The sequence below is a fragment of the Agelaius tricolor genome, unplaced genomic scaffold, assembly GCF_023055355.1.
Source record: "Agelaius tricolor isolate 1412-34295 unplaced genomic scaffold, bAgeTri1.0.p SCAF_4, whole genome shotgun sequence".
NCBI lineage: Eukaryota > Metazoa > Chordata > Aves > Passeriformes > Icteridae > Agelaius > Agelaius tricolor.
Genome location: NW_027269264.1, coordinates 36,711,372 through 36,733,647, shown reverse-complemented (window position 1 = coordinate 36,733,647; position 22,276 = coordinate 36,711,372). Strand labels below are relative to the sequence as shown.

The window sequence follows — 22,276 nt, the reverse complement described above, 5'->3', positions numbered from 1 at the left end:
TTCAGTTTGTAAATGTTGAAACTATAAATCATCACACCCTTGGTCCATGGCATAGGACAAACTGTGCTATTTTCCTCCCACCTCAGCTTAGATTAACTGCTTTTCTGCAGTGCTATTAATGCCCTCCAAATTATGACTTTTCCTTTTTTTAGCCCACACTGTTTTGTGCACACACACATATGCAGGCAGGCATGTGTTTCATAACAGGTTTTTGTGCTTGTGACTCAGAGCTGAACTATTAAACCATAACACATGGCTGACATCTGGAATTCTCTCAGACGTTTTTGTCATTTGAATATTGGTAGCCATGGTTTGCTACTCTCCTTTCCTCCAAAATGTAAGTTTCTTTGTTCTCAGCTCATAAAAATAGAGCTAGAAGGTTTTACTGAACCTTTTGGTGTCACTTTATATATGTATATATATCTATCTATATATATAGATATATATAATATTTTGTCAAAGCTTGCTTTAAAGGGACATGTGTTCAGAGAGTTTGGCAGAAAGATCTTACTAAAGAAAGCCTCTCCTTCCTCTTTAGGTTTAAAATTATTGCATACTATGAGAATATTCAGAAAAATAATTGTTTTTGCACAGCGAGAGCCTGTGGTTGCTAAGAGTCAAAAGCAGTCACCTGCTAGCTAGCAAAATGGGGTAAGATTTGCAAATGGATTGGCTTGGTGTTTGAATATAAGTATTTACATTAATTCCTCCAAATGAATGCCACTCATGTGGCTCATTTGAGAGCAAGATTAAATTATGCTGGTATTTGCTGTAGTGTGGAACAGTTTGTCTTACCTGTGTCTCAAAGGGTATTGTGTGCTATTCCCAGGGCTGTTTGCCATGAGCTTGTATGGTCCTGCAGAGATTAGGATTTTGCATTCTTCTTTAAATATTGTGGGATTGCCACTCAGAGGGCTGTAATTATGGATGTGTTAAATTTCACAATGATACCAAGGAAGCAATGAAAACTTCTGTCTAACTACCACTGTGACAAGTGTCAAGCAAAAGGCGTGAACTCTGGGAATTGTTCCTGGCTTTGGCTTAGAAAATCATCTAATCTTGGTTTTGAATTCAGCCCTACAAGCACATTTTTGAATTTTAGGATTGTCTGACTTTCTTCTGATACTGAGAAGGATATAACACTGCTTCACTGATGCTTCAAGAAGCGAGGAGGAGCAGTGTCTGAAGCCTATGCTGTAAGAGTAAATATAGTATGTCTTCAAGGCACTTTGCCTGGAGAGGGGCTGCAAAAGAGGGGTGAGTGCCACTAAGTTAAAGAAGGTGATCATGGGGGTTCCTGAGGGATGGACATGTGAATGTTTGTTGCAGAGGCTTTCTAGGCTTTGGCTATGAGAGCAAAAAGTGGCAGTGGTGGTGCAGCACTGTGATGCCTTTGAAAGCATGCATGCTGCAGCAGAGAATTAATGTCATTTGGTGCAGGTTTTTCATGTGATTCACTGTAAGGCCTCTCGAATTCACTAGGGAAGGCTTCACCTGCAGCACTTAGTCTACACAGATCTGACACATATAGCTGACTCTGGTGATCACTGGTGTGCCTGAGCTGCCAGCTTTCCATGTATGTGTTTTTTGAAAATCTTTTTTTAGCTGTTGTGTTTCAGATCTGGCTATGTCTGTTCTGTTCACGGTAACTGAGTAAAATTCTCATGTCAGTGGTTCAGAAAGTGATTTGTGCTCTGGCTCAAACAGTCAGGTCTTTGACTGTTACTGCTTTTTAGTAATGACACCATGCCAAGGGAGTCTCATTGTGACAGGCTGTGACCTTAAACACAGGATGGCTGGAAGAGCTTGCTCCCAGGGTCTTTTATCCTCACAGTCCTCACAACTGCACTTCCCCACTGACTGGACAAGTGAACACATTATTGTACTCACCTGTCATGATTAAAGTGGAGTCCTTTGAACTACAGACTGGTTTCTTCATCAAAAGCCTCTGGTGCTGATGTGGCCCTAAACTGTATGCATCCTTGCAAGAAGGTTTTTCAGTGCCCATGGATGCATAGGCACAGGTTCACTGAAGATAAGTCATATGTGAACAGCCTGATTGCCCTCTGTGCTGTAACAGCCACTTGGCTGGGTGAGTGGAGAGCAGTGATAGTGTTTACCTCGACTTCAGCCAAGGCTTTGACAGCTTCTCTCACAACATCCTCATAGACAAACTCAGGAATGCGGGCTGTATGAGTGGACAGTGAGGTGGATCAAGGACTGGCTGAACAACAGATTCAGAGGGTTACAATCAGTGTCACAGGGTCTAGTTGGAGGCCTGTCCCTAGTGGTGTCCCTCTAGTGTCACCCCTAGTGGTGTTCAATGCTGTACTGTTCAATTTATTCATCCATTACTTGGATGAAGGGGCAGATGCCTCCTCAGCAAATTCACAAAGGACACAAAGCTGGGAGGAGTGGCCAGTACTCCAGAGGGCTGTGCAGCCCTTCAGAAGGATCTTGGCAAGTTGGAGAGATGGACGCCTGGAATGCTGTGTCCAGTTCTGGGACACATTCCTCAGGACAACAGAGACATGGAGCTGCTGGAGCGGATCCAGCAGAGCCACAGAGATGATGCAGGTTCTGGAGCATCTTTTTTTTGAGGAATGGCAGGGAGAGCTGGGCCTGTTCAGCCACAAGAAGAGATGACTGAGACAGGACCCCATCAATATGTACAAGGATCTGAAGGGAGGGTGCCAAGAGGATGGGCCAGGCTCTTCTCTGTGGTGCCAAACAATAGAACAAGGGGCATTGGGCAGAAACTGATGCCCAGGAAGTTCCACCTGAACATGAGGAAGAACTTCTTTACAGTGCAGGTGACCATGCTGTGGAACAGATTGCCCAGAGAGGGTGTGGCACCTGCCTCACTGGAAATATTCAAGAACTGCCTGGACACAATCCTGTGCCATGTGCTTGGGGCTTGAGCAGGGAGGCTGGACAAGATGTGATCCCTTCCTACCTGACCTGTTCTGTGGTTCTGTATGTTAAAGTGACCTGGTGGCTGTGCTTTGATTTTAGTCAAAGTAGAGGTGGCCCTGGTAGGGGTGGCCATGGCCAGAGCAGTACCAGCCCATCTGCAGCCCAGAGCAGGCAAGACCACCCAGTCCATCTCCTCGAGCTGGTATGCAAATGTAGCTGTATTTTAGCTGCTGACAGTTCTGCTAATGGATTATGTGGGTACACAAAAGTGATGTGCAATAAACAGCAATCAAAACTGTGTTGTCAGAATGTCAAAATCAATCTCATTTTTTGATATGGCCAGACATACAACTTTTTTTTTTTCTCATTACAAGGGTTAGAGCTTATTGTTATGGTTATCAGGTGCTTCTGATTACCAGATTCTGACAAAGTGTGATACCCTGTGTTGAGCACTTCCTCACCTCACCAGATCTCTTACTCAAGCTGATTTTGCTGGAAATCTTCAGCCAAAACACTTGGCTGTTTTTGAGCACAGATCCTGTGCACATAAATCCTGGTGGACACCCTCTCCTGAAGCTTCCTTCAACCCTTGAAATGGCTCGGTGGGGCTACATGCCCTGGGACTTGCAGTGGCCCATGCTGATTTCTCTGCCACCAGCTAAGTGTGTTCTGTCCCCATGGAGCCCAGCACTGTGCTTCAGCTTGGGGTGGGTGGTTTATGCTTTTCCAGTCTGGGGTGGTACAGGAGGGATTCTCTCTGTATATGCCCCCCACTGAGGACCACAGTCTTGGCTTGCTTCTTGTAAAGTGAAAATTATTGCTTCCCACATGCCCTTACCCCTTGCCCATCTCCCCAGGCTGCCTTGAAAATGAACATGTTGTTTCTGAAGCACTCACGTATTGTAGTGGCATGGGAGAAAACAGGCAGAAATTAGTCTGTCTTCAGAGCAGGGTTTTGGGGATTATAGAAAATAAGCCTGTTAATCATTATGGAGAAGGTAGAATGGTCTGAGCTGGGTCCTCACTCACCCTGGGTACTTAATGACATGTTTTCACAAGAAAAAAAGGGTAAGATCATGTTAATTAAAGGCTATGCCAGAATGCATATGTACAAGGGGGGTAATTGAAGAATACTGAATGTCTGCCAATTTGACATTACCTAAGTAGCTTGATTTTTCAACCACAGTAATATTCTCATATTTATGTATTTTTGGGGATGCCATATGAAAGAAAAATATTTAAGCAAAATAGCATACTGAGCAGAGTAAATTACAACAGCAGGGTTTCTTGTTACCCTCTGCCTGATGGAGAAATTGAAAAAGGATAGTAAAGAGAGCAGGGAAGCAATGGTTTGTGCATCATACATAAAAAGGTACTGCAACAGTGGTGATCTGTCTGCCATAATAATGAAGTCAAGCAGTTGGAATAATATATTTTCACAGCAAGACAGGATAGTAGAACTCTGCTGAGCTGAATCTATATTAGATGGTGTTAGTTATCTACATGAAACTACAGAAAAAGTTAAATCTTAATTTTATTAAATAGTGGGTGACAGCAGATAGGATCATGCAATGGGTTTTCTAAGTTCCTAGCTTCCCTTGTCTCCAGCTTGTTATTCATTAGAGCTCTGCACAGCTCTGTGGGCTCCATGTCGCACTGGACTTGCAAATTCATGGGGCAATCTTCCTCAGGCTTCTTACTCTTGTACTGTGCTGTCAGACACAATATTCAAAGACATCAGTCTCTTTAATACCTCTAGTTTCTCTGTATATGTCCCTGGTAGGAAAAAAAAAAAAGATAATTCTGCCATCCTGCAGCTAAGAAGCCCTGCCACAAGATTTGCTTTTTCAACAAAATGTGATTGGATTTGTATCCCCACATCTCCAAGTATCTTACACCACCAGCTCCTAATGTGATCTCTGTGACTGTTCCCTTCTTTGCTCACGCTGGCACCTCATGGCTCATTTCTTCACACCTCCCTTGAATTTCCCTGTGCTATTTTGACTTATGTTTCTGAACTAGGTCAAAAGCTTTGGCCAGGTAGCTTCCAGTCAGAATTACTTCTGCTGGGACACCTCTGAGGAAAAAGAAACATTTGATTAAACATAGCAAAATCAAACCACACATAATGTGGTTTTACCTGAATCTGTTCAAAGGTCAGCTGATTTTCAGATGATTTAAAACCATTGAATTGAGCAAGGGCAGACATGCATCATTACTCAATCTTATCTTCCTTGCCCTGGATGCCTTTGATCTCCATTTGTCCTTCCCCTGTTTGTTTGTGCTCTTTCACACCTTTCTTCAAAGTAGACTGTAAAGCCTTTGGGACAATGATCAGTGGTGTGTCAGTAAACGGGAAGGACAGTGACTCCCTCAACTTGCCCAGTCCTCACTGTGGGAAATGGGTGAACACTGCAGTGCAGACAGCAAGAATGGGTAAATCTTGTGAATGGGTAAATGAGTACTGAAACTTACCCGTGGCAACACTATGCAGGGGGACTAAGTCTGCCTGAGCAGCTTATTGGGATTGCTTGGTGGCTGGGGGAGTAGTTGCTTGGAGCACCTGTGCAGCATTCAGGAGCCAGCCTGGCCAGCACTATAACCTGTTACTGATCAGAATCTTTGGCCAAGGGACATCAAAAATATGTTACAAAACAGAAATGAATCATAGAAACATCACATGTTTTTAGCCTTAGGTTTTGTGTGGTTTTCACTCCAAGGGAATGTTCATAAATAGTTTCAATAACTGTTGCAGAAGCAATGAACTTCAAGACAATTGCAAATAATAATTATATAATTTTAAAATTCATTATTGTCAGATTTCATACAAACAAAAAGAATATTATGAGGAAGAGCTAGAGTTAAGATAAGCAGCGGAGCAATACCAGAAGATTATCCTAGAAATATGTATTGATCTAATGTTTTTAATTGTGTTTAGTGCTTCAGGGAATAACCTGTTTGAAGAAGTTGTAATGTGAAATTAGGGATGAACAGTTGTGAGAGACACAGGTCTTAGACACCCGGCACAATGCAAAAGCCCAAACTGAGCCAGAAATGCTACTTACAATGCAAATATAAAACAACTGTAGCTGCTTTCCCCAAAGACTAATCTCTAGGCTTTACTACAGTGGTTAGGGGATATCTTAACTCTTCTTGACATTTTACTTGCCTCTTACTTGGTTTTTGGCTCTATCCCTTGCTGTGAGGAAGAATTGTGTGAGTACCTTAGTGCTTGTGTCCATGGAATTATTAAAGATGAAATGTCCTAAAACCCAGAAGGAAAGTGGAAGCAGTGGCTACCAATGAACTTAAATGGGAGATTTCTTCATTTGAATTGGTATCTCCTTTGGTGCAGATTCTTGCAGTTATCTCATATTAGGCATGATAACTTATTTTTGAGAAAATCTCATCCCACATTAGTGACATCTTTATTTCTACCCCACCACAGGTAGATATGAAAGACTGGACTGTGTTTTTATAATCAGGGGGGAAGTGTAGGTGCATTCATTATCAAGAAAACTGCCCTACTCAACAGGGAGGCTGAGAAACTGGTAGATCAGAACTGAAGATGATTGTGAGAGGTTTGTCTGAGTTTGGTTTTTTCCATCCCTACTCAATATTTTAGTGAAGTAGAGACAATTCATCAAATTTGCAGGTAACACTAAGGTTAGAGTGCTGTGATCATATCTCAGAAGGGTTTTGAAATGTAAAGGATCTCAGTGAATTAAAGATATGAACTGATAAATGGTGGTGTAAATATTGACAGTCCACTGCTCTGCCTTCTCAGAAGCTATTAGATCACTGGGGATAGATAAGGTGGGGAAGTGCTAAAGGAGCAGGAGTTTGGAGGAAAGGTATTCTGGGGCGTGTAGTTAGTTTCAAAAGTAAATGTGAGGCAACATTATCTTCCAGTTGCAGAGGGGTGTGGAAAAATGCCAGTAAAGACAGCATTGTGAGCTCTAGAAGGATGCACTGAGCCTGTGACAAGGCAGCTCAGGAGCTGTGTCAACAGCAGATAAGTTGGGCAGCAACTGGAAAAAGTCTATAAAGAAGTGGTATGGGATGCAACAAATAATGTTTGATGGTGGAAGACTGAGGGCTTTCCAGTGGAAAGAATGGGAGAATGAAGATGGAAGAAAAAATGTCTTGCTGCTGCAGAGTGGCTGTGGAGTAAGGGAATGGCAATTTGTAAACAGCAGTGAAGAAGTTTCTGGGGTTTATATAGGAAATGCTTTCTGGTGGTAGTGATGGTGAACTGCAGGAATGGGATGCCAGTTTTTAGGAGCCATAGAGAGACACATAAGTGACACTGGAGCAGCTGATTCTGTCTCAGAGCAGTGAGACAGTGCAGTGTCTCACTGAGCAGTGGTAAGAAGTCCATAGCTTTTTAAATTATTTTCAGCTGTATCCTTCTATGAGTCCACAACACAAATATTTCAAAGCATTTTGCACTGAGCAAACTGAAAGAGTGGACAACCTGGCTTCAGACTTTTCTTGGTAGGTCAGGTGGTAAAGTTTTCCCTCCACAGCAATAGGTGTCTCAGCTCATTTTTAGGGATGGTAGTGCAGCATGAAAGAGAAAGATAAGAAACTTGTATTCTGAGTTTCTTCTGCAATTAATTGTGTCTGCACTCTGACATGGGATGAATGTTTGGAATCTCACCACTTCTAATGTGGCTTTGTGCTGAGCTCTAAATGTCACTGCTTCCCGTTGGCTCTCATTTTTGTGTGTATTTTGATGAAGCTAATACTAGACTTTGTAGTATGTAGCTTGTCTGAACAAAGGTAGCTATCAAATGCAACTTTTTCAGAACTTGGTTCTAGCTGCAGCTAGATTTGGCAAATAAATTTTTGTCAGCTGGTTTCATGGTAACATGAACTGTGCAATTCCTACAGGGGAAACAAAAAGCTAAGAATAGTGTTGCTGAGAATGTGGCTTTGGTGGTTTTTCTTAGTAAAGAGGTAGATGAGCAAGATGTAGCCTGTAAAAGGGAAGAAAAGATGTGTGAGTGGGTATATGGGAGAAACTGAAAATTCCAGGCGTGATCTAGTGGTTTGGGCATATAAAAAGGTAGACTGGATTGGCTAACTCTTAATCCTCAAAGGAAACTTTGTACTTCAGCTGCTGTAGGAATTATTGTCTCGATAACATTTTTTTGAGCTGCTTCTCTTATGTATGTACTATAATTAAATTCCAAGAAGTTATCAAGGGCTATGTCAAATGTATTCAATAAGCATCTGAAATATGATGCTTCCAGCTTCCAAGCTTAGTGCAATTACTCGGGAGTTTTATGACAAAGAGTTTCAGACATATTTTTTAGGACATAGAAATGTCCAGCTGGAGAAAGAAATTTCAAGCATTTCCACTAAAATTGAAGAGTTTTATGAAGTCAGGTTGATTTTTCTGGAATTTCACACAGAAGGGGAACAGTAGAATAGTTTAGCATTTTTCTGATAAGACACTTTAATTATTTCAAAGCATTTCAACAAACTCCTCAACCTTCCTCCAGATGAGCACTGAATATTGCAGTAAAATACATAATATTAGGATGTTTTGATTTTACCGATTCGAGAATGTTCAGATGACTGGAAAACAGATGATGCTGCAGAACCCCTTATTCAAAAAGTGGTAACTTGAGCAGGGTGCTGTAGCCTGATGGGAGAAAGACAGGTCTTACACAGCTCTATTTGAAAGCTTCCTTATTTTGTGGTTTTTCCACATCAAGAAGATCAAAGAGGAGAACCAAATTTGCCCCAACAAGACAGATTTTTAACCAGATAGTTAGAAACTAAACCAAATTGTATGCAGCTTCCCCAGGCCTCCACCAGCTAGCTTCTTCCAAAGAATGAGATTCCACTTCCAGCTGCCCTTTTGTTCCTCTGGCACAGCTTCGGGTTATCCCTATTGCCTGCAATGGCTCACTGAATGTGATCAATAGGGGACTACAACAGGAGTCCCAAAAATATTTCATCCAACACAGTATGGACCTCTGTTCTCACACGTCTGTCCTTGAAGTGGCAGAGCCTGTGTGGTTTTTCTCTGCTGCATGCAGAGCTTTAGGCAGAGGAGCTGTGAGCTGTTTCTGCCACGGATGCTGCTCAGCAGGTTGCCATGCTCTGCTCAAAGAGCCCTTCCCCAAAGAAGTGATGGGATTAGTGTGGGCTGCCAAACCTGAAAGAAAGAATCCCATAATAGAACAGGATTGGTTTACAGCTATGGCATGCCATTTCCACCTGTTCTTCATCAGTACTAACTGAACTGTTTATTTGCAACCCCAAGCTCCTCCCTGAGAATTTAGAGAAAAGCTGGTACAGGAAAGCAGTGCTTAGTTGATTCACTGGTTACACAGAATCAGCTCCAGCCCACAGAACCCATGGAGAGGGATTGTGTGGAGCTGATGCAATTCCTGTTACACCACATCATGCATTGGAAATGAGTGCATCTAAAATCTAGAAGAAAAATACATAATTCCCCTGCATCACTTTCCTTCCTCAAGGATTGCAGCTTTCATTTGCTGAAAAATTTTTGCTGAAGACAGTGAGACAAAACAGGTGTCCAGTTTACCTCTCATCAGTGAGGTCAAATTTAGGTTGTACTGTTGATTTACATCTGCTGTGTTCCACTAAGCTTGCTGTTCTGTCTATCAAGCAACTGCATCAATTATTTCTTCATAAGCTTTTGCTGTCTGCTCTCCAAATCTGTGTTACTGTTAAGTTTAACACTGTTAATATCTTCCAATTTATTCCTCTCCAGATAAAGCAGAAATTTCTAGAGTTTTCATCTGCCTGCTGCTTTACAGATTAAACATAGCACCTTGCTTTGGGGGAGGCTGGCAGATTTGGAAAATGAAGTGCATCTCCTGGGTAGCTTCCCAGCTCCCTGGACAGGACTGAGAGTCATAAGGTCAGTTATTCCTCACAGGAAAGAACACAGAGACTGGAGAGCAGGTCTGAAAACTGAAGCCTCAATGTACAGGAATGCAAGAGAAAGGTGGCTGACTGCAGCTTGGACTGTACATTCCCTTTGCAGCTGCACTTCCACCCTGGCATCCCAGGTGTTCAAACACGGGAGCTCAGGCCCACACAGCCTCTGACCAACTCACCACTGCAGGCAAGAGGTCGGGCTTCTCTCTCTGGAAGCTAAAGCCCATAAACAGGTTATTTCAGTGAAATATTTTTCTTGAAAAAAGAAGGGGTGTGCAAAGTCTGTTTTTCCTCACACAAATAACAATAGTTTGAAGCTAATCAGCTTCACAGACGCTAGGCTGGAGAATGTCTGTACCTTTCCTGTACCATGCCCTGCAGCCTTTGCACCATGTCTATTGCAGAGCACCCTGAAAGCTGGATCCCTCAACAGTAGCACTTGCACCAGTGTGTCTTGTCTGCACGCCAGGGTTTCCCTGAAAAGCCTGGAGCTTGCTATGCTTGTCTCACAGGTCTGGTTTTCAGATCCTTTTCTGAATGAGGCAGAAACAAGACTTAAACCTCAGCCTGCTGCTTTCCTGGTAATTATTTTAAACAAAGTTTCAGACTGCAATATTGTGACTTCTTTTCTCAAAAATGTTGTTTTAGTTTTCATTCTGATATAAAATGTTTGAGATGTTTTAATGGAATAGGATTTCTGTCTAGTTGCCTAAGGGAGGTGGTCCATGGCACAGCTTTGTAGGTCAGCTGTAGGGTGAGAGAGAGCTATCAGGCCCTCAGAGAGCTCCATATCAGCAGGTAATAGTTCAGGTAAAGTTTATAGTCTCCCATGTGCTTGTTACAGTCCTGTTGTCTCTCTCTCTTTTTCAAGTAGAGTTGATGTGGTCAGAAAAAGGTGTTTATTGCTCATAAGGCAGGGTAATTCTCTGTAGCTTCTGCTTCCTAAAACATCCTTTTTTTTCTTTTTCTTTTTTTTTTTTTTCCCTTTCTCATTGGTTTCATGTTCTCCCTTCTCTGCAGCTCCTAAAGACCTGAGCCTCTGTTTGGCAAACCCATATGTGGGAAGATGAAAGCAGACAGCGATCTTTTGGAAGGGACCCGTGTGGCCTACAGTACCTCTGGTAGACTGTCTTTTACAGAGATGTCAATGAGGTTGCAAATGTGATAGGGAGAAATGAGGTCACAGCTCATATTGCCTTACAGAGAAAACATCAAGTTATCAAGTCACAATTCACAAGTAAAAATATGTAATAAAACTTTGTCAGTGCTCCCTTTCTTGATTTCTCTTCACATTTTTTCCCACAGATTGATAAAGCATACTAGTAAAAAAAAAGTTTAAAAGGTCCCTTCTTGTTGTCTTATAAATTTGTTGATGTAATGACAAACCTATGTCTTGGTTAGAAATTATATCCATTGGAAGTAGTTAAGCAGACAATAGGATTTGTGAGAAAGGAATGTGAAAGTCCCAAGTAATGAAAGTTTGGACTGAATAATGTTTCAGCTGCCAAGGAGGGAAGAAAAAAGCAAACAACACAAGTTTGGGTACTGTTTTACTTTCCAGAAAAATGTAATAAAAAGGGAAAATTTTACTTTGGAGATACCAAATGTGTTACTTCTATCTCAAATGAAATATTATTATTTTTACACTGTAAAAATGCTTACACAGTTCATTTAAAAATTATCACCCGGCTTTGTTTGGCTAACAGTGTTTGACCTGAATTATGAACAGATGAATTTTGATCACCTCTGAAACTATTTATTTGATTGCTTCTTGATTTGGAATCACCTGCCACACCCATGAATCTGTTTCTGTGGACTCTGAAATGAAAAAGGGGCAGAAACAAAAAAGCAAGGGGCTGCCTATGCAAGAGTGGCTGCAATTATTTACAATTATGTTGAAGGTCCATTGTAGAAATGATGCAAGAGATTCAGGTTTTCCTTTAAGAGAGATGAGGCCTTGGTGTTGCTGTTATCCTGCTTCATCATCCCTAGAAGGACTTATGGTCCCTGCTCCTTGAAGGTACCTCAGGTACTTATACAGCAAACTTTCTGTCTGTTACTGCTGCCTTTAAAAAGCAAGGCCTCTGTGTCTCAGCTGATGGCCAGCAATTGGGGTAAAAAAGCCAGATTCCCTCTATGCTTCAGTAAAAATGGTCCTAAGTGATTTAACATGGAAAAATGTAGTAGTACAGAGGACTGGGTTAAACAATAGCAAAGCAAGACATGCTTTAAATGAAAACAGCCCTCGTGACAATAGAAGGAAAATGATGTGGAAGAAGTAGTACATATAAACTTCAAACCATCAACCAATATCTGGCATCAATTAGAAAAATATGCAGGACACTTGTCTGCCCCATGGGTTTGATATCACATCCTGCCTCTCCTTGCAGAATAGCACCAAGGACCCAGGGCCATGTGGGGCAGGGGAGAGCAGAGTTTGCCAGGGTTATGTGAGCTGAACCCTTTTGCAGCTAGTTTATAGCACCAGTTAGGTAACTGGAAGGGATCTGTGGTATGGGGGTAATAAAAAACTTGTGCTTGAAGTTTTGCATTTTCTCTAATTATCTTTCTTGTGCTCGTGCATGTGTAGGTATTATATCAAAAGGTGAAGGAAACCCTGATTTGTGACACAGCTTCCTCTTCTTCACTCAGTCTGTTACTTTGCAAACAGGAATGGACAGGTTTGAGTGCATCTGAAGCAAGAGGGCAAATGTGTGTGGCACAGATCTGCACTGGAAGTGAAGCAAACAATGACAGTAGCAGTCACATGTAAGGTGTCTCTCTGTGGAAGTCACTCCAGCCAAGTTGTGACCATGGGTTGAGTACACAAGGAAATTGTCATAAATTTCATTGGCTCAAGAGGGGGGAGGAATCAAAATGGGAGCTGGAGGGCAATGGAAGCAGCTTCCCACTCCTCCCCACCTGCAATACACCTCTCTGCTCTATTGTGTTGGCTGTGGTGAGAAAACTTCCTTGTCATTCCAGGAGAAGTATCTCATCTCCATCTTTGAGATCTGCAGAGAGACAGACACATTTTTTCTCTTAAACTGCAACTTGGCAACATGCTAAAGCAACATATCCAATTTCTCAGTCTTTCTCTGGGGCAATCCCTTAGTACAGCAGTGGCAAACAACTAGGTGCCAGGTACCAATGCCATGGCATCAGTGCTGCATTGTCAGAAGAACACTCTTTGCCTATAAAACTCCTAAAGATGAGCCTTAGCTGGCCAGAGTGCTGACTGCCACACTCAAGGCTGTAGAGGAGCCTGTGGTCCATTCTCCCTGTGTTTTTTTGTGAAGCCAAAGGATGGTTACATCTATGGTAGCATTTCAGCCACTTGCTTTTTTTCCTGAGATGAGTATGAGGCAGTTTTAGCCTCTGGAGGAGGATGTGGCATCAAATATCACAGCTGAGAGCATCCTTGGAGAGGTGAAGGATTAAAAATAGACCTTGAGATCATTTGATGTCTTTTGGTTTCCCATAAAGGCCCTGTGACTTTAAAGAATTTGGTTCTATTTTCACTTTGGTTTACACCAGATATATACATTTAAAAATAGTAAACTGGTTTGTTGTTGTCTGACCAGAGAGAGATGAGTTTTGAGGTTCACCTATAAGTGAAAACCAGACATCAGCAATAACTCCTGCCTGAGGTATTGAGCTTTGCAAGTGAGCTTGAGCACTGGGAACTCAGGCCACTCTGCAATGACAGTACCTCACTCATTTTGGCAGCCTGCCTTCCTTTTTCATCAGGTCTTGGGATTTCATTAAAGCAGAAAACCTGTTGTGAAGAGGCAATCAATAAAGATTATGCCATGAAACTCAAAAGTTCATCTTTCACTCAAGTACAGCTTTCCCCCTTCTTTTACAATGACTTCTCATGTACAAATAATATCCAAATTCCTGTATTTCCTTGAAACGTAGATATTACTTCTGACTGTATCATAATCTTCTAATTTTGAGATGTTTCTTGCTACAGAAGAAGGGTAGAAAGCACCATTCAGTAGTAGGTGTTTAATGTCAATGGCAAAAATTTCAGTTTCCATGTGTTCAATTCTACCACTTGCTGTCCTCCCTCAGTTTTCTAATTAGTCTCATCCCCTCATCCAAAGATGCATACTTACATCTATTTCTACCAGACCAAGTCTTTTCCAACTTTCATGTGCAGATCTCTTTCTCAGCAGGTATTCAAAATCAGACACAAGCTCTTCTTCCATACTCATGTTTGACTTGATTGTGGGAGCAGGTCTGGGCTATGCTTTCATCATCTTTCCCTTTGTATTGATGGCAAGAAAGAGAATTCAGAAGGAAGCAGGGCAGCTGCAATGGCCTCTGCTCAGCCAGAACAATACTAATGCACTGGGTTTTGTCATTTCTCCAAGGGAGCCTAGGCCTTTCTTCATGTGCCACCCGACTTTTATCTCAGCAGGAAGAGAGCATTTCCCTCAGTGGGCTAGAGGCTGACTGTAAGGGCTTTCATACTCTTTAAAAAAGAAGTTGCTCTGTAGAGATGTGGCAAGTTCTGTGAACAACTGGAAAAAATAACATTATCTCTTGCAAACTCTTTTTTGCAGCATTCTAAAACCCCCAAAGGGTTTTACCCATAGCTGTGCACTTTGCAGCAGTAACTGCTCACAGGCTCCCGGCTCAGTCTCAGCACAAGTGAGGCTTTTGCTCATTAACAGGACTTCCATCAGGGCTGTGAGCAAAGTTGTGTGCTGCCACTGACACATTGGGAAAACCCTGGGAGCCTGGGAACCTGGGCAGTGCTCGATCCTCCCCTCTGGGTGTCCCAGGCACACAGGTTCCCAGTCGCAGCCTGGTCAGCTGCAGGAGAGTCTGCTCTGCTCATCACAGTGTGGTTGATTCCCACCAGCCTTTGGGGAGCCCCTGGCAGGCAGCTGGCTGCCTTCTTCCCCTGGTCAAACCCTGTGCTAGTTAACAGCCATCCTGCTACTCAATATTTCAAATATGCATGAATAATCCACTGAATTTCAGTATCCCGTTATTTTCTCAGATTCTTTGTGGTCACCATGGGTCATGGCTCTCCTCTGGGGAGAGGGACATCCATTTCAGACCTGAGAGAAAGCTTGGTCTGTTTTATTTCTGTAACTCTGTTAGTGAGTCTAATAAAATATATTTCCCTCTGTCCGCAGACCTTGTTGCTTTATGTTCCTAGATCATTATACCCCATGTCTGCTAGCACCACCCTTGCCAAGATGGAGTAACTCTGTTTTTTGTGCCATGACTGAGAGCTCAGGCACATCAGTCTGCTGGAGTTATGGTTTTTCTGAAGCAGTCTTGAGGGAAACAGTGGATCTAGTGCTCAAAATACCTCTCCCCTTTCCTGGATTTGGGAAAGATCACATATTTCTGAGTCACACATGCTGCATCCTTGCCCCAGGGCTCCTGCCACCACTTGGATTTAGGTATTTGTGTGTTTACCCTGACCTGGCTCTCTAAACCTGCAAGGCTGGAGGATTGCTGCTTGTTCCCTGATTTGCTGCTGCTGTTGCTTCTTTTAGATGAAAAATCATCAGGTGACAACCTGCAGTTTGTTTTGGAATTCAGATTATTTACATAGAAGCCAAACACAGGTGTTTCAGGTGGTTTTCAGTGGGTGGTCTCCCATTTCAAAAGTATTTTCTTCTATTGCATTGGGCTGGGATAGGTAGGTGAGCTACAGTGTTGAGGCAGAGCAGTTGGACATTGTGGTTAAACCACTCCTCCTCTGCAGACTGTTCATCCACAGCACCATGTCATGTTGGTATTGCTAAGGTAGGCACAGCAAGTTGAGAAAAGAAGTGAATTTTATATTTAGGGTTTAGATGTATTTTCTAGTAAAGTTATTTGTAAGGAAAAGACTAATTACCTAGGTCTCAGTCTGCTGAGATTTTCCAGTCACCATAGTCACAGATTCACAGAATGGTTTGGGTTCGAAGGAACCTTGAAAATCATATGGTTCTGAGCCCCCTGCCATGGGCAGGAACACCTTCCACTAGAAGAGGTGGAAGGCATTCCTGCCCCATTGAACCTAATCTTGGGTACTTTCTGGGATGGGATGCCCCCAGCTTCTTTGGGCTGTTCCAGTGTCTCACCACCCTTAGACAAAAGAATTTCTTCCTAATATCTAAACTACACCTGCCCTCTTTCGGTTGGAGCCATTCCCCCTGTCCTATTACTGCATGCTCTTGTAAAAGCCCCTCTCTATCTTTCTTGTAGGCTCAGTCAGGTACTACAAAGTGCATTAAGGTCTCTCTGTAGCCTTGTCTTCTCCAGGCTGAACAGTCCCACGTCTCTCAGCCTGTTTTCACACTCAGATAAATTTTAACTTTGTTCCAGGTTTTGATTTTTGTTATGCCATGAGTGTGCGTTCTTTCTTCACCTTGGCTGTATTTTTAATGTGTAGAATCAGCAGTTTAAAAGTCCTGACTTCCTGTTATTTCAAGTTTTTATAAAATTTCTTAGTGTTTCTCTTGGGCTTTTTTCATCCCTGACCGAACTTCTCATTCTGTCAGCTAAAAAAATAGTGTGGGTCCTTCATATCTGCCCCAGAATGGGAGGGCTGTGGATGAATTTGGTGGGGGCATGGGTAACTGAGGGAAGGGCAGGGAGTGAATGCTTGTTTTGGAGAAGCTGTCAGGGTGTGTGCTGTGGGGCACATGGGGTCAGAGGTGGTTAGGGTCAGGTTAAAAAAATATTAGGAAATGCTGACCCAGGGAAAATATCAGTGCAAGGTTTGATGGCTGGGCTGACAGGTAGATGAGAAACACCCTATGAGAACAAGCCCTGCTGCAAGCCCCTGCTGCTGGATATTTCTATATCTGGACGGCTGGACTGGTGGTTAGAGAAGACTGCAGTGGCCATGCAGAGGTGTTACATCATGGGCACTTTCCATTCCCTCATATCTCTACTGTATGTGTGGATCAAGCCTACTGTGTCTAAGTGTCTGTGATCTTAGCAACAATTTGAGTGAATAAACATTGCTGCCTTTTCAAGTTTCAAAGGGGAATGAATAAAGCAGAAGTGCAACATCACCTGCATCTGAGTATGTGTGTTGTCAGAGAGTGCAAAAATAAAAATAGTGAGGTGAGTGTGGGGGAGCTGGAGGTGGAGGTGTGGCAATAACTGTGCTGTGCTGCCACTGACAGCCTTATTCAGTGGTAATGTCTTGGCACACTCCTTATAGACACTGGTCATCCTATTCCTCCTGTCTTTCCCTGTTGTAATTCCAGTATTGCTCTGGGCAGAGAGGGTGAAGGCAGAAGTGGAGGTGTGTAACATACTCTACATTGCAAGCCTGGGGTGTGTCAAACATTGCAAAGATCAACAAATTGCTTTGAGTTCTTGTGCACTGTTGAGACTCCAGAGAAAAGGAAGGAAACGTTGTCTGGGTGGTCCAAGGGCAGCTCACAGGGGTAAAGCTTGTCCCCTGCCTCCTTGTCACACAAGGTGTCCTTCCTCATTGGTGGAGTCCCTGGCTTGGTTCTCATGGTGGCACAGCCAGAACCTGTGCTGTGAGGTGGGGAAAGCCTCCCTCTGCCATGAGCTGTTCCATACCTGTGGGATCTGCAGCATCAGCAGGGCTTTGTTAGCATAGTTGTTAGCTGGCCACAGCAAGCTGTCAGGCAGGCTTGTCACTGCAAGGTGTTCTGCACCTGGAAATCCCATCATGCAAATGTAAATTATGCACCACACCAGGGACTTGCTCTCTCCTCACTAGGCTCAGCAGGTAGCTCACAGGCACTGGATTATACCAGCTGGAGCAGAAAAAGACCCTAGAAGTGCACTCCTGGTGAGAAACATTTCTTACCAAAGCAGAGTTAACCTCTGGTGACTGCTGTAAGTTCCCATTCTGGGCCAGTGCAATGTCATGCAGTCCCAGACACAGCAACATGCCTCACCTTCCCTGCTGGCTTAGCTGGCCTTTTTTATAGGGCAGAGAAACTGAACTTTTCTTTCTGTTTGTATTTATCTATTTTTAAAACAGAGGGATTTCTGAAAAAAGTACATGGGCTCTAATGTGACCCTTCCGTGTTTCTGTGCAGCGCGGACCTTCTTATTTCCTGAATGGCTTGCTCTGCACTCCAGTTAACTCACAGCCTGGATTTCATCCAAGTACATTCTGTTCCTTGATACGAGGCCAGGCTTTGCTGAGTTATGGTGCCATTTTCTTCTGCCTGCTCTCCTCCCAGTTCCTCTATTATCATTCTCATTGCTGAGTGTTACTAGCAGCCCTTAGCCCAAGGGAAGAGCAGAGCCCAGCCCCATGCCGGCTCCTGACAGCAGTCGGAGCAGGCGAGCTGGAACTGCAGTGAGCAACTTCAACAAACCTGCTGGTTGAGCTGTCCCCAGCTCAGCCTGTCACTGAGAGGTATGTCTGAAATCAGCTGAAGCAGAAAACATTTGAACTCTACACCCTGCCAAATACCTTCCAGATGTGTAAGATGTAGCCTCACTGTGGACTCTGACTGTAGCTCAGCCAACATACGTCTGCACATTTCTGGTGCACAGGGAACATGAAAGTAGATATTTTACAACATCTGTTGCTTTTTCCTAGTTCTCCCTCCCTGCTTTTTGTAGTCCTTTTCCTATATTTCATCCTTGAAGTTTTTTAAAAAAAAGCTGTAAGTCTTTCTACTGATTTATTGAATCCTCTTGAATTCTCTTTGCACACTTTGTACGGTTTTGTGCCAGGAGTGTGGTAAAAAGGGAGAGAAACAGAGAGACCTTGTTCTCCTGCCTGGAAATCAAATCAGTGTCCAGGTCTTTTAATTATTTCTATATTGATTCAAGGTGTTTTTCTTGCAGAATCAAATAATAAAATAGTATCAAATTCCATTGAAAAAGAGCTTTGATAAAATCAGAGATTTATCTTGCTTTCACAGTAAGAGTTAGTTCCTTAGTCCTGCAGTCACCTGGGCCTGAAGGGTGTCCAGGAAGAGTGAAAGGAGAGAGTAGAGAGGCTAAGGATTAGGTTAAATGTGGAAGTGATAATACTTTTTATTTGAAAATAAAGAAAAATTATTGGGTTTTAAGGTCTTACTTTTAGAGTACTCTTTTGGTTAAGAAAGAAGCAAGACTGCCTTGCTTCTTCATTGTTCTCAAGCAAAACAAGGTAGATTTGCTCTGACTTCTTATCTCTGACTCCACAAGTGGTGGTTATTTTTTTACCTTTGTTGCTAAAAGAAATAATTTTATTTTAAAAGAAATTCTTCTTCTTCTTCTGTATTTTAAAATAAATAATCACCTTTGGAGCCCATGGCTGTGTTGGTGTCATTTGTTCTTGCAAGTTAACCAGATCCAGGCCTGGGATATATTTTGGTGAGAGACCACCTGGGAATCACAGAAGCCATCTACATACGCCAGGGAGTTGTGGTCAAACTCCTGGCACGTAGCAGACCACAGGAATCTAATGAGTGGAAAGACTTCATTTGGTCCCATCATCACTGCTGAGTTGACTGATGGGGCTGAAATGCAGCAGTACTCACACACCCATTTCTGTCGTCTTGCTGCGATAAGCTGCCATGTGAGGAGCCTGCCAGTCAACTCATGGACTTCTACAGATGAAAATGTCAAATGGAGGTTATCTATGTGACTGTGCATATCACAGAACTGGAGGAGGAAGACAGGAAGATGTGGTAAGATAGAAAAATATGTTTCCTATTCAGTCTGCCTATGCTATAGACTGCCTTCTTTTGTGAACCTCAGTTCAGAGCAGTCAGTGCAGTAATGTTCACATTTTGTTACAATGTTTGCAATTAATCTGACCAGGTGGCACTTGGCCCTGAAGTAAATAATAATTTTGTTAATAATAATTTTGTTGGGACAATACCCCTGAGAGGTGCAGTTCTCACTAGGACACTGTTTAGCCAGGTGTGCAAAGCATCTTCCTGACTTAGGGCAGGTGTCTCACTGACATATTTTCCACCAAGCATGCATGGAGGTGTCCTGGGTTGACAAATGGGATGTACAAGATCCCATTTGTTCTAGCCTGACAGCTAACCTGAAGGGGTGGTCTCTCTCTCTCACAGGCTTTTGATGACAGTAGTGGTCTTTTCTTAGAGCATTTTCTGCAGTGAAAACCTTGCCTTTTGCTGCTGGAGATGTATGGACCAGACCTGGTTATAAATCTCATTTAATTGGACTAAAGCAGTTTGACTTGATGACTTTAAAGATGTTTCCCAACCTATATGATTCTGTGATTCTCTGTCTTAGCACTATGTTTTTTAAATGGTTTGCTTCTTAAATTGGCTTCAGATAATTGAGATGCTTCTATATCTCAATTAAAGATGATTAGGGCAAGGTATGAACAAGGTACTGTAAAAGAAGGTTTTAAGAACTAAAAGAAACATCTCAGTTCACCTCTTCTTCCTCAGGTGCTACAGATGGAGTAAAAAGGGGGCCCTTATACTGGCTGCTGCTTCATCTCTTGATATGTTTTATCTAACTGTATGTCAAAACTGGAAAGGTCCGGATGAAACAGCTTTGCTTTTACAGAGACCTTTCCTCAGCAGTTTAAATCTTAGAGACAATTTTATGTTATGAAGCATCTGGAAGTCTTCTTGGCCGCTTTCCAGCTCATGGTCCCACGCAACGTCTTCCTTTGAGTGCCCCCAGTGAGTGACCTCTGACTCTGGGCCTACAGGATGAATGAAAGCATCTCAGCTTCAAAGCTCCTGAGTTCCTCTTTCAATCCCTGCCTAAATATTATTTGAACAGGGAGAGAGAACAGGCAAGTGACGGCCATGCCTTGTCAGTTGCAGAGGATACAACTTTATTTAATAAACAGTACCTCTGATACAATCACTCTGCATGTCAACATCACCAGCTCTGCTGGTGCCCTGCTTGCCATATCCCCATGATAATCAAGGTAACTTTTGTAAACACAGTAGAGATAGTACTGCAGATAGTAAAGGAAGCCAGACTTGCTTCACTCTTTTTGTCTGTCTGCTTTACTCAATTAGTTTTTGATCTGACTTAATTCAGTAGTCACCTCTTTGATCTACTGCCTCAAGTACATCCTAAGCCACTTCTGCCTTCCTTCTCCAGTTTCTTAGGCTTATATTATTGCTCCCTGGTGGCTCTGATATCACATTTTTAGCTTCTCCAGGCCTTCCTGATATTCCCAGTGAAACTACAACAATCTTCTCTCTTCAATCATTCTTTGGTGTAAATTTGATCTCTGTGTTAGTCTGCCAGCTGACTTCTCTGGAGATTTCCATACCCCACAGCTCTGAGTGTGTGCTGAGACTGAACAAGAAAATAGTGTAAAAATGGGAGATGATAACTAATTCATATCTGAAGTGATGACTTTTTGCAAATGAAGAGCTTTCATGTGTTGTGAATGATCAATTAACCCAACAGTGAACTCCATGCTGCTCCCAGTCTCACGGGATTGACTTCCCAGGTGTTCTGGGAGCTGCAGGAGCTGGTAAGGGTAATGAAGCAGGACAGCGAATCTGGGACCCTTGACTGTCTTCTGCTAGGAGGTTTTGGACTGACAAGGGGTGAAATGACATTACTATTAGCAGGAAGAAAATCCTGCTCTAGCCTTCTTTGTGCTTTTTGCCTTTATCAGACAGTGCCTGTTTCATGGAGGGACTTACCAGACTTCCTCCTAGGGCTCAGTGAGTAGAGTGGTTAACTACTTTTCCAGAGGGTGGACTATCTGCATGACGTTCACCTGGGTCATTGACATCATGGTCAGCTGTGGTCTGTGATGTAATGTCTGTTGCCTTAAGAGGTGGCAGGTCCAAGTCAAAATGGAGCAAGTATTGCAAGTCAGAGGATTTTAAACCTATGATAATGAACATATGGTATTTATATCATTATACCATTGTCATGTGTTATTATTTTGAATAAAAATTTACGTTACAATTCACGGTACTTCCATGATCAGTGCAGGTTTTGTGGTTCAGCTATGGTGGTTGAGGTACCACTTCTTCAATCCATGCAAGTCAGATTGAATGTCTGCAGCACAATATGGCTATCACAAGGCACTTCAGTACATGACCCAATATTAATGATCACAAATCTCTATCATAACCATGACTTTTCATTTTGCCTTGGTTCTTCCATGGCAAGGGAAGAGCTTTAGAACAAGAACAAGCCAAAGCCAGTGAAGACAGCAAAGAGCTGACTAAAACCTTTTTTTTTGGAGGGAGTTGGTGTTAAGTTTTTCCTGAGGTGGTGGATGATTGCTCTTGAGAAGATGATGTTCTTGCACAGCTGGTGGAATTATGACAGACTGATTACCGACATCCCATAGGTCTGAATTGTACTGCATTTGTACATCAGGGCTTATGGATGCTCCCATTTAAATTTTGGGTAATTGAATAGCTAGCACATGTAAAATGCATGGGGAGGGAAATTCCTGCATATAAGAAGCAGTCAGCTCAAATGGTCCTGAGGTTTATGGGCATCTGGACATTGAACT

At 42.7% G+C, this 22,276-nt stretch overlaps 1 protein-coding gene across 1 annotated transcript in view; it reads right to left on the bottom strand.

Moving 5' to 3' along the window:
- CD180 (CD180 molecule) overlaps positions 1–22,276 on the bottom strand; it is an 82,734-nt gene that overhangs the window by 18,839 nt on the left and 41,619 nt on the right. Inside the window, 1 exon segment of the mRNA XM_071425913.1 lies at positions 2,121–2,188. Within this exon segment, the coding sequence (XP_071282014.1) occupies positions 2,121–2,188 (68 nt within the window).